This window comes from Lepidochelys olivacea (genome assembly GCF_965140295.1).
Source record: "Lepidochelys olivacea isolate rLepOli2 genome assembly, chromosome: 20".
NCBI lineage: Eukaryota > Metazoa > Chordata > Testudines > Cheloniidae > Lepidochelys > Lepidochelys olivacea.
In genome coordinates this window covers 16,818,332-16,830,427 of record NC_140430.1, presented here as the reverse complement: position 1 = coordinate 16,830,427, position 12,096 = coordinate 16,818,332, and the positions used below count along the sequence as shown (strand labels likewise).

Genomic DNA, 12,096 nt, shown 5'->3' with positions numbered 1-12,096 from the left:
CTAGAAGTAAAATAGGGAATAAACAAAGAAGTTTTCAGTCCGATTGGTATGAAAAGTATAGATGGTTAGAATATAGCCCACCAAAGGATGCAGCATTTTGCTTTTACTGCCCTTTCGTCTCCTCTAATGATGCAGCAAACAAAGATCACACTGATCCAGCATTTATGGATAAGGGATTCAGAAACTGGCATTGGGCTAATGAATGTTTTAAAAACCACCAACTGTCAAAATCCAATGTGTTGAGCTGTTCTTCATGGTCCAGTTTTAATGAAGGGAAACCTATTGATGTATCGTTGGAGGAGGGCAAGCAGGCTTATCTGTCTAAACGAGAAGAAGAACGGTGCCATAACGGAAGTGTAATGGAGCAACTGATGGCCATTGTTCTGCGTTTGGCGAAAGGTGGGAGACCATTCAGGGTCACAATGAAAAAGCTGACAGGTTTGAGAGAGGTTTATTTCTAAATCTTGTCAATATGCTCCAAAAATATGATCCCGTAATGGCAAAGCATGTGCAACTGTCCCCTCGAAACACTGCCTACCGGAGTAATCGCACCCCAAATGATTGAATTGTGGCCTTGCTCAACGTTGTGCAACAAAAGATTGTGTCTTCACTAAATGGAAAAATGGTCTCAGTAATTGCAGACAACACTACTGACTGTGAACACCATGAACAGATGTCCATTGTGGTGCGGTATTTGGACAATGAAAAACATAGTCCAGTTGAACATTTTGGAGGATTGGGCCAAAAGAAATCTGATGAGGTTCAATAAGGATAAGTGCAGGGTCCTGCACTTAGGATGGAAGAATCCAATGCACTGCTACAGACTAGGGACCGAATGGGTAGGCAGCAGTTCTGCGGAAAAGGACCTAGGGGTGACAGTGGACGAGAAGCTGGATATGAGTCAGCAGTGTGCCCTTGTTGCCAAGAAGGCCAATGGCATTTTGGGATGTATAAGTAGGGGCATAGCGAGCAGATCGAGGGACGTGATCGTCCCCCTCTATTCGACATTGGTGAGGCCTCATCTGGAGTACTGTGTCCAGTTTTGGGCCCCACACTACAAGAAGGATGTGGATAAATTGGAGAGAGTCCAGCGAAGGGCAACAAAAATGATTAGGGGTTTGGAACACATGACTTATGAGGAGAGGCTGAGGGAACTGGGATTGTTTAGCCTGCAGAAGAGAAGAATGAGGGGGGATTTGATAGCTGCTTTCAACTACCTGAGAGGTGGTTCCAGAGAGGATGGTTCTAGACTATTCTCAATGGTAGAAGAGGACAGGACAAGGAGTAATGGTCTCAAGTTGCAGTGGGGGAAGTTTAGGTTGGATATTAGGAAAAACTTTTTCACTAAGAGGGTGGTGAAACACTGGAATACGTTACCTAGGGAGGTGGTAGAATCTCCTTCCTTAGAAGTTTTTAAGGTCAGGCTTGACAAAGCCCTGGCTGGGATGATTTAATTGGGGATTGGTCCTGCTTTGAGCAGGGGGTTGGACTAGATGACCTCCTGAGGTCCCTTCCAACTCTGATATTCTATGATTCTATGATTTTGTGTCTGTTCAGAGACTAATAACAGTTGATTCTCAGTCTCTCTTTGACCAGTTAAATGACATCCTTGGCATTCTTAAAATTGACTGGTCTTCAGTGATGTCTATCTGTTTTGATGGCACATCTACTATGTCTGAATGTACTGTGGGAGTTCAAATGAAACGTAAAGAAAGAAGCAGTGAAATACTCTATGTACACTGCTATGCGCATTGTTTGAACCTCGTCCTAGAAGATGCATGCACTGCAAGTAAACAAAACAGAACTGTCTTTGATTTTTTTCGTGTTATTCAGACTCTTTATGCCTTCATGGAGGGCAGTCCTATGCGATATGCAGTAATGGAGAAGATTTCACAGGAAGCAGGATCCCAGTTGAAGACTTTGAAGTCCCTGTCAAACACAAATGGGCATGCAGAGCAGAAGCAGTGGCTGCTGTAAGACAAAACTACTCCATCATTTTACAAGCTTTAAAAGAGATTATTGAAACAACTCGTCTTGCTGATGCTAAAATAAAAGCCAGGGGCCTTATCCATGAACTAAATTCATTCAAGTTCATCTTTGCCCTTCACATGATGCACCCTATTCTCCAGATGGTGGTAAAAGTGAGTAAAGCTCTTCAAGCTCCAGATCTCAACTTACTTACTGCAATGACAGGGGCGAAAAGCTTGTGTAACTCTTCGGCTGCGATGAGAAGTGGCCCAGAATATTTTCTAAATATTTTCAATGACAGTGTGAAAATGTGTGTAGAGAATGATATATCGATTCCTCCAGTTAAGAAGAGAAAAACGTCCACTCGTATTGATGTTGCGTTTGAGTTCCAGCATCACTTTGATACAAAAGAGGAGCAGGAGAGAATAACTTCATTCTACCCACTCCTAGACTCAGTGATTACTGCCATTGACCAGCAATTTGAACAGGAGACTTGTAAAATTGTGACTGCAGTGGGAAAACTACTGAGCTTAGACATTGGCAGGGACGATGTGAGAATAATTGCCAACAAATTTAATGTGTCCTTGGATGAGCTGGAAGCTGAAGTCGGATTGCTTCAGGGTTACGACAGATCTGTTCCTAAAGGTAGCACTACGAACATCACCAGAGAATGGCTTGATTGGTTAAAGGAATCGGATCGGTCTCCCAGGCCTTTTACAAATCTATTCAATACTTTGCAGTCTTACCTCTTACAAGCTGTTCATGTGAAAGAACCTCTTCGAAACTAGCACATGTAAAAAGCAAACTAAGAAGTACAATGTCCCAACAGCACCTCGACTCACTCATGATTTTGTACATTGAACAAGAATTGGCTTTGTCAGTTAATTACGCTGATGTGATTGAGGAATTTAAGTCCATAACACCTGGTGAGCGACGTCTCATTCTCAAGGACAGGAAGATGAAGAAACCTTAATCTGTTTTGGTCAATTTGGGTTAGCTTATTACCTGATTAAAGATACAGTCAATTTTCATGATCTTTATCTTTGTATACGCCTGGTTATCACTACAGCAAAAATTTGGTATTTTGTGTCTCATTTTTCAAGTTTGTTTTTTTTAAGTAAAGTTTAGTTGTTAATTTAAAAAACATTGTTCAGTTAAGTTTTAGTTTCTTTAGTTTGTTTGATGAATAAAAATAATGTCCTTTAGGATTGGCTATGCAATAAATGTTCGCCTTAAAAAAAAAATTAAAATTCCCTGGGGGCAGACCCTAATGAAATGTGCTGCGCACACCTATGCCGCTCACCGTGGGTGCAACGGACAAGGGGGTGACTGTGTCAGCCCCCCAAAGGCGCGGAGGAGGTGATGGACCAGCCGGCCAAACAAGTGCACCCACAGGAGGAGCTGGATCCAGAACTGGAAGTCAAAATCTGAGCCTTCCTCAATCCCACAAAGGTGGCTAGGTCTGAGCTCCATGCTGCCGCTCCCGGTGATGCAGACCTTGGCTCCTGGCCACCGGGATCTGATTCAGGCTGCCTTCCTTATCTATGCCACCCAAGGCTGCCCCATGGCTGCATGGCTTCCAACCGGACCTCTGGGACCCTTTGAGGGGGGGAAAACGGGATCTCCAGGGGAGAAATGTCTGGACTGTAGCAGGGTGGGAAGCAGCAGGCTTCACTCCTGTCGCTTCCCAGGCTCAGGGCTCAGCCTGCCCCGGTGAGGAGCGTGCTAGGTATTGTTTCAGAAAGCGCCCCTTGGGAGCAGCCTCAAAGGGGGAGGGAGAGCCAGGGCTGGGCACACCGCCAAGTTCACATGAAGCCCTTAAAGGCGTCGGCTCCCTGCTCCACTTCTGCTCTCAGCTGCTCCATCAGCCGCTGCAGCTAGCCACTGGGCGACCGGTGCTCCCCGGGGATCTCGACTCATGGGCCCATGCGGCAGGACAGGAGGGTGGAATCCCCTGGAACCTGGCCCAGCAGCTCCCTCATCTCAGGAGAAGAAGAAGGGGTGGGGGTGATCTACAGCATCTCTAGGGCAGCAGTTCAAACCCCGTCCAATGTGAAATTAATTTGGTAGGTCTCAGTCCAATTCCCAGAGGGAGAGACCGCCCCATCACAGAATCATCCTCGACAGACAGGACTACTGGGTTCATTCTCACCATTAGACCATGCTGCCTCCCCAAGCCAGGACTAGAACCCAGGAGTCCTGACTCCCAGCCCCCATTCTAAACACACACACACACACACACATACCCCAGCCCCCACTCACTGCATAAGAGGAAAGGCCATGTTAGCTGCTCCTATCCCCTTTGGAGAGAGAGGCTGGTGAGGGGCAGATTATCTTCTGGGCTCCCATTCAAGCCCCTTTCAGGCCTTACAGGAATGGGACTGGGGGTGGGCTGGGGTCTCCCCACAGTTCCCAGATAGGAGGGATATGGTTTTGTGATGGGGAGGCCCATCCCTCTGGGAATTGGACTGACACCTGTCAAACACCTTTCACATTGCAGTGGGTTTGAGCGGGGCTACTAGGAGTCAGGACTCCCGGATTGGAGGGCTGAGAGTCTGATCTTCCTGACTCATCTGGTCTTTGTCAATACAGCCAGCTGGGGCAGCTGAGGACAGTGCTGCTCCCGCGTGCAACACGACCGGCTTATTTGAGCTGCGTCTGGGTGAACGGAAGCCTTGACGTTGACCAGCCAACAAGAGCAGATCAGCTGAGCAGCTGGGCGGGAAGGTCTCCACCAGCTGCTGCAAGCTCAGCACCCCGGGGGTGGGTCTTGAGACAGCCCCTCCCACCTGGGACCTGTGCTGGAGCTCCCCCCATCGATATAAGGCCTAAAAGGGGGTTTATTGGAAGCCACTCTCCATGGAAGAGATTGGAGCAGGCCATCAGTGCCTGTCCTCCAGAGCTGGAGCCTAAACCCCCTTCCATGGAACCCGGGGTGCTCAAGCTGTTCAGGTCAGAACAATTCCATTGCTAGCCCCGTCTGAAGGCACCAGCAGAGGGAATTAACTGGGGTGATCGGGGTGGGGGTAACAGATATGTAGCTGAGTCCGCACTCCTGAGGGGCTGCCCCCCCCCACCACGTGCCAATCCGACAGGCTGGCGAGAGCGACGCCGAAAGGGTTAACCTTGTGCAGGTGCAGCTTTGGCAGCACCAGGGGAATTTTCTGCCATCTCAGGTGGCGGGTCCCGCAGGCTCAGCACGAAAGGTTTAAAATATTCCAGCGTGCTCACTAAAAATCATCTGCCTGCAGCCAGCAACGAGCAGCAGCAGGAGGGACAAACGGACACAGCAGATGGCATTCTGCCCTCCTCAGCAATCGGAGCACCATGGCCTGGCCACAGATGGTGACCCCAGGGCAGTCAGCCTCATGGGGCAGCACCAGTGAGAGCCCCACTTGGTACACCTGGTCTAACTAAGGGCGTGTCTGGTCTGGCAGCCTGAAGCTCATTAGTCATTCATTTCAGCAGTGGAATCCCTGTTCCACCCCAGAAGTGGGCGCATCAGGGAAGTGTTGAATGTTCATTGCCTGAACAGCCCTGTGCACCCAGGGAGGCACCACTGGGAGTACAGGCCATTTAACCCAGATAGGTTCATTTTGGCCTAGCAGGCAAGCCACCCTGCTTCAGAAGCCATCGCAGGCACTCGTGATCTTTGAACAACTGAAGCCCACCCAAGCAGTTGCAGGTATAGAACATACACATCTTGCTCCCCCTTAACCCTGCTTCTGCTCCCCCAACAGCAGCGAGCTGGGTCTGTGAACACGCAGGGAGAAGGGAAGATGTAACGCACGGGAGGCGGGGGGGAGGCAAGAGACAGCATGAAATATAGATCTAGGCTCTGCACGCAATCCTCCACTCCCTAAGTTACAGTGAGCTTTCTGTCACAGTTTACCAGGGGCTGTGGCAGATTCTCCAGCACAGGCAATTTTCAAAACAAGTGTGGATGCTTTTCTAAGAGATCTGCTCTAAGTCAAACAGGCAAGTCCTATGGCCTCTGCCACGCTGGAGGTCAGACTAGCCCAGTGGTTTTCAACCTTTTTTATTTGCGGACCCCTGAACAATTTCAAATGGAGATGCAGACCCCTTGGAAATCTTAGACACTGTCTGCAGACCCCCAGGAGTCTGCCAACTACAGGTTGAAAACCACCAGACTAGATGAACATGGTGGTCTCGGCTGGCTTTGGGATCTCTGACAGATGGCCTTGTGGTAAAGGCAGGGGATGGAGATTTGGGTTCCATTCCCAGTTTGGACACTGACTTCACGCAACCTTAGGTGAGTCCTTTCAACTCAGCTCCCTGTCTGTAAAATGGGGCTATGAATCCCTCCATTGTCTGTCTGCTCTCTTTAGATTCAAAGCTCTTTTGGGCAGAGAGTCTTTCGAGGTGTCCAAGGGCCATGGATCAGGTCATCACGTGCTACTGTAATACAAATAATACAAACCCAGTCCATTCTTAACCAGGTAAAGACTAACCAGAAAGAATGCAGGAAGCCACCTGGGATGCTCACATCACAAACAAGCTGATGCAGGAGAGAATTGCAATCATTTTCAGCACCCAAAACTGTGTATATTTACAAAAAAAGAGTTCCTCAAAAACCAAATGCAGAGAGCAATTTTGCAGGATTTCAAAAGAAAATTCAGTAAAGAAAAAAAAGTTTGCTTGAGGATTTAGAGAGATGTTACTGGTTTAAAAATACATTACAACAAAAACTATGTTTCCTTCTTGTGTTGCCGGCACCTGGGTTTATTAAACTTAAAGCTTGTTTTTAATATGAATCCCTCCACACTTATTGCCTTTGCAGGTATTTCAGCATGGACAAATAGGGGGGAAAACGCCCACTACAGCTGGTCAATTTCACTCCAGTTGGAGTCAGTTTCTCTTCTGGTACATTACTCACTCCACATTGCTACACTGAACCCTGATCAGCAGATGGAGACACCTCAGCAACTGCTAGTGCCGATTCCTTGTTTACAGCCACTAAACTGCATCAACCCACTAAAGACTTTCTTCATCTGAATTTGAAATAATGTCTGCAGCACGGTTCACCCTAAATCAAAGAGGATATTGCAGCATTAAAAGGTTCAGAGAAGGGCAAGGAGAATGATCTAGGGCCTGGACAAACTCTCCTATGAGGAGAGATTGAAAGGATTGTTTACCTTTAGAAAGGAGACCAATAAGAGGGGCCATAATAAATATCTATAAAATAATAATTGGGATGAAGAAGGGAGATCAGGAGCCAAGGGACACTCAAATAGAATGAAAAGGTAGGGAATTAAAAACCAATAAGAGGAAACACTTTTCAATTAGCCTGTGGAACTGACCACCACATGAAGTTGAGACCAAAACCAGCCTGGACATTCACATGGAGAAAGACTATCCAGGACTATAATTTAAATTACAACAATAATTCTGGAATGGATATTAAACCTTGTGCTTCAGGGTTTAAGCTGAACTGCTAGACACCAGGATGAGACCTATGGTGGTGGAAAGTTTTCCTCCCCACTGCTACTGTGGGTTCTTTACCCTGCCTCTGCAGTCTCTACTGCTGATGCTACATGGACCTCAGGGCTGACCCAGTCTGGCAATTGCTACGTTCAGGTTATTTTTCCATGTTTGCTGTCGCTGCCCCAGGACATTAGGGGATCATGAAGGAGGAGCTGCTTGATGGGATGGTACAATGGGAACAGAGAGCCCCATGGAGATCTCCTCAACCCCACACTATCAAAAGTCTGAGGTAACACCGAGCTCTTAATAAGCACTTTTCATCCGCAGATCTCAAAGTGCTTTATAAAGGAGGCTCAGTAACACACGCCCCATTTTACAGATGGGGAAACTGAGGCACGGGGAAGGGACTTGCTAAGTGTCATAGCTGGGAATAGAACCCAATTCTCCCAAGTCCCCGTGCTCTATGCACTAGGCTGCACTGCCTGCCAAAGCAGCCTGCACTGTCACAATGCTGCACTGTTTGGTTTGCAGGGGAAGGTTTAAAAAACAAACTGTTCTCTTTGGAATTTCTTAATTTCTAGGGACTTTGGGGTATGTAACAACCTTGTTTTTACAACCCCTAAATTCAAGGTCTAAATCAACCCCAGCCCTGTCTACACGGGGAAATGCCCCCTCCTTCACCCATCCCAAAAAATTCTAACCAGTTTTAAAACCAGCTGGAGCCAGAGCATCGACCAGGCTCCGACCCCTCCAACCATCGGTTAAGGCGGGCCTGGGCAGCCTGGACCGTGCCATGACTCCAGCCACTTTTCAAAACCGTTGAGAAGTTTGGGGGGGAAATTTTCACTGGTCTTCAAATAAATCTCTCTAAAATCTTCAATTGCAGTGAGACAATTCATAGGTGCACTGAGTTTAAGGCCAGAAGGGAGCGCTGATGGTCATCATCATTCCCGACTGACCTCCTGCATAACCCAGGCCAGGGGATTCCACCCAGTCACACCTGCATCCAGCTCAACAAACTGTAGTGGAATAAGAGCAGATCTTTTAGAAAGAAACATCTAGCCTGGATTTAAAGACTCCAAGCGATGGAGGATTCACTGCATCCCTTGGTAAGCTGTTTCCACGGTCAATTTCACTCCTTGTTAAAAATTTGCTCTTTATTATTCCCAGTTTGAATTTGTCAAGCATCACCTTCCAACTGATTAATTGTCTTGCCTTCATCTACAAGATGAAAGAGCCCCTGCAATTAGAAATCTTCTCCTAGTGTATTTATAGGTCGTGATCAAGGCACCTTCTCTTTGTTAGACTGAACAGATTGAACCTCTTACCTCTCACACTCAGACCTAGAAGATCTTTTCTGAGCCCACTCTACCCCCCACCCCCCATCTGATTTAAAGCACAGACACCAGAATGGGATGCAGTTCGATGGTGAAAGACTAGAAACAGATTGTGCAACTGGCCAGGTGAATTTCCCTGTCCCACGCTCAGTCAGATGCAAGAGAACATTAACCCAACAGCATCAACTGTGAACATCGCTAATGTTTTTAGACATTAGGACACATTTATATGAGTTTTCTGTTAACAGTGTCCCTTGAATTTCCTCAGCCTGCCTGTCGCAAGAGACAGAGGAGCCGGAATCCTCTTACACTGGGGCTGGAAAAATGATCTTAAGTAATAGCATAACCCGCTTGTGAAAAGGGTATCACATCGAGCATGTGGCCCGCATAGAGGATGACAGCTTACTAGTGCTGCCAGCTAATAGAGATCACGCCTTCAGGTGACGTGGTAGAGGACCTCACTTGAACACTGAGAATCCTGGGTTCAAACCCCACCAGGACAGGGTTTGCAATAACATCACCCCTACTGAGAACTAAAGGACCGTCCCAGAAATCAGAACTCTCACACTGGAGTAGTTATGGGGGACAGATTCTCCCACAGGTCACGCTGGTGTAACCCCCAAGGTACCAGGACGATGGGGGCACCCCCGGCAGAGTTACACAGGTGCCACAAAAGAATTTGAACCCACAGTTTTGATATTTACTAACGGAGACCAGATCATGAAGCAAACCCCTCAGGGCAGCAACATAACTGAGAGCTGCACTCTTCTCCTCTAGACAATTCAGTCTCTTGTCCCTTTTCCCCTTCTGTTCCCCATTCCCCTCCCCCCCCGAAATCAATCTGTTCCTTGGTCCTGCCCCAGACTCCACACATCTCATACACTTCCCCCCGCAGCCTGCTCACCCCTGAGGAGGAAGCAGCTGGGAGTGGTTGAGTCCCAGGGACAATGGGACCTGGATTGTGACTCAAGAGACCAAAGTTCAATCCCCAGCTCTGCCTACTTGTGTCTGTCTTGTGTGACCTTGGGAGATTCACTTCCCCCACCCTGCTCCATGCTTCAGTGTCCAGATCTGTGAAACAGGGATAATACTCTCTTGCCTCACTGCAAGGATCAAGTCCGTTAATGACCGTGAGGGGCTCAGATCTTATGTCAATGGGAGCCATACAAACCCCTAGACTTGTCCACACATGCCTTCCCACCCCCAATACTGATCACCAGTGTTTAACAATCCCATGGGAAGGGACTGCCCTCAAGATCACCGTTCAAATCACTGGAGGAAAGAAGAGACCATTCCTGCCCCACCCCAGCCATGTACCCGACACATCCCAAGCCACAAAATTCATTCGAAGACTCACCACCCTCCATCAAGAAATTCAAAGTCAAGGCCCCACCCCTTTCTGGGAGGCTCCTCCCACAGCCCCAGGCTGGAGTGAAAGCATGTTCCCATGGCAACCTCCAATTCCAATTTTTTTTTAATTCAAACCCCTTAATTTTCCTTCTTTCAATTATTTAGTGTATTTAGTGCTGGGATTGGGGCCTGACGCCCAGCCCTGGAGAATGAGGCTTCTGGGTCCCCCTAAAACAGGGGCAGGAGGGCATCCCACCCCCCCCCCCAACACAGATGGGGGCTCGGTCCCGAGGGCCCATCCAATCCTTGGTCTCTCTGCCAGCCAGGGGCCCAGTCAGTGCCCATGGGGTGGTGACACTGGACATCCATGCCGCTCGGACTGACCGAGACCCAAACCCTTTCCAGGGGCCGGTGAACGGGGCATCACAGGAAGCCTCAGGCCAGCCCTGACCTGCCACCACAGAGTACGAGTGACCCCTACTGGGGCCAGCAGAAGTGACCCATATCCTAGGGGGCAGAACAGGGCCCGGGGCGGGGCAATAACCAGCACCCCCTCGAGGGGAAAGGCCCTGTGTCCCATTCCCCATTACGCCCGCCCGCCAGGACCTTCACTCCCACCCCGGCTCACCTCCGGCCTCCATCTTGCTGGCCCAGCCTGTGGCCTCCTCTGCGCTCGGCCTATGGCTCCTCGGCAGGGCCAATCCAGCCGGGCCCTGTGCCTGCCGCTGCAGGGGGCGAGAGAGGCGCTCGCTCTCAGCCAGGGCCCCCGGCGCTCTGCCAAGCGTGGGGCAGACTGACCCCGCCAGGGAGCCGTAGCTGGGGGACGAGGGTGGGAGCCACCCAGGATCTGAGCCCTCCGGGATTCCATAGATGGGGGGCAGGCCAGGGGAGCCAATGGGGGGTGGGCGCAAGGGCTTGGCCCCATGGGGCTGGAGGGCCGAGGCCAGGGGATCTGCCCCTGCACAGGGCTGGGAGGGCGACAGATTTAAAGCAGAGGAAAATCAGAGCGATACGAGGGGGCAAGCAGACACCCCCTGGAAGCCACACAAACCTCGCGGGCTGCAGTTCGGGGCAGGGGCAACACGTTGCATGAAAAAATCCTTCCCCCTCCCCTCCAGACGGTGTGTTTGTGTTTGTCCTACCGATGGACAGGCCATTGCTGTCAGAGAGACGGCAGCAGCAATCTCATGTGATGCAGGTTTGCCAGACGGCGATCGCTGCTCTCTGCCTCAGGACGATCGGTGCCAGGCTGGCATTCTTCCCCTGCCTTTCAACCAAATCCCTCCAAGAACCTAGTGTTTCCCCCAAGCCGGCCAACTTCTCTCTCTAGCATCCACTTACCCCTCAAGTTTTATTAAACCAGATCTTTTGCCTCATAGAGGGAGGCTGGTGCAATGGTTAGAGCACTAGCCTGGGACTTGGGAGACCCTGGCTCAACTCCCTGCTCTACCCCAGACTAACCTTGGGCAAGTCACTTAGTCTGTGATTCAGTTTCCCCATGCTACAGAGGGGGATGAGAGGACTTCCTTGCCTCACCGGGAGGGTTAGAGGATAAATATATTACCAGTTGTGAGGAGCTCGGATACTATCATAACCGGAGCGAGATAAGGACCTTAGAGAGAAGGATAATGCACTTCCTTTTTGTCCATACATGTTTTATCCCCATTTCTTGTTCGACAGCATTAAAGAAAAAGCAGCTCAGCGGCTCTTAGTCATTTTAAGATCATTAATTTTATCTCCCTATCCATCAACGAGACAATGCACCTCTGCTACTTACCTAGTTTACTCCTGAGGTCTGCAAAAGCCCCATTTTCCATTAACCCTATTTGTAATTTTCTGCTCTGGCTGCCTGGCATGATTCCATTCTGCCTCCTTGAAATACACACCACAATTCAACTGGGATTCCTTCATCTTCACTTCCTGTCCTAAATTCCTAGGCCCACTCCCTCCCATCCCCTGTTTTACTGTAGCTGTTACAGGGGAAACCAGGTCAGCA

The 12,096-nt window shown here is 49.3% G+C and overlaps 1 protein-coding gene across 2 annotated transcripts in view; it reads right to left on the bottom strand.

Moving 5' to 3' along the window:
* Positions 1–10,742, bottom strand: part of LOC311510509 (cAMP-dependent protein kinase catalytic subunit alpha-like) — a 36,739-nt gene extending 25,997 nt beyond the window's left edge. The window contains exon 1 of one of the 2 annotated variants that reach the window (XM_084610214.1): positions 10,729–10,742. In XM_084610214.1, the coding sequence (XP_084466340.1) occupies positions 10,729–10,741 (13 nt within the window). In that variant the 5' untranslated portion in view covers position 10,742. Of the gene's footprint in view, positions 1–10,107; positions 10,120–10,728 lie in introns of those variants that run through there. The other variant, XM_084610215.1, reaches the window with a different exon arrangement.
* Positions 10,743–12,096: the final 1,354 nt, after the last annotated feature.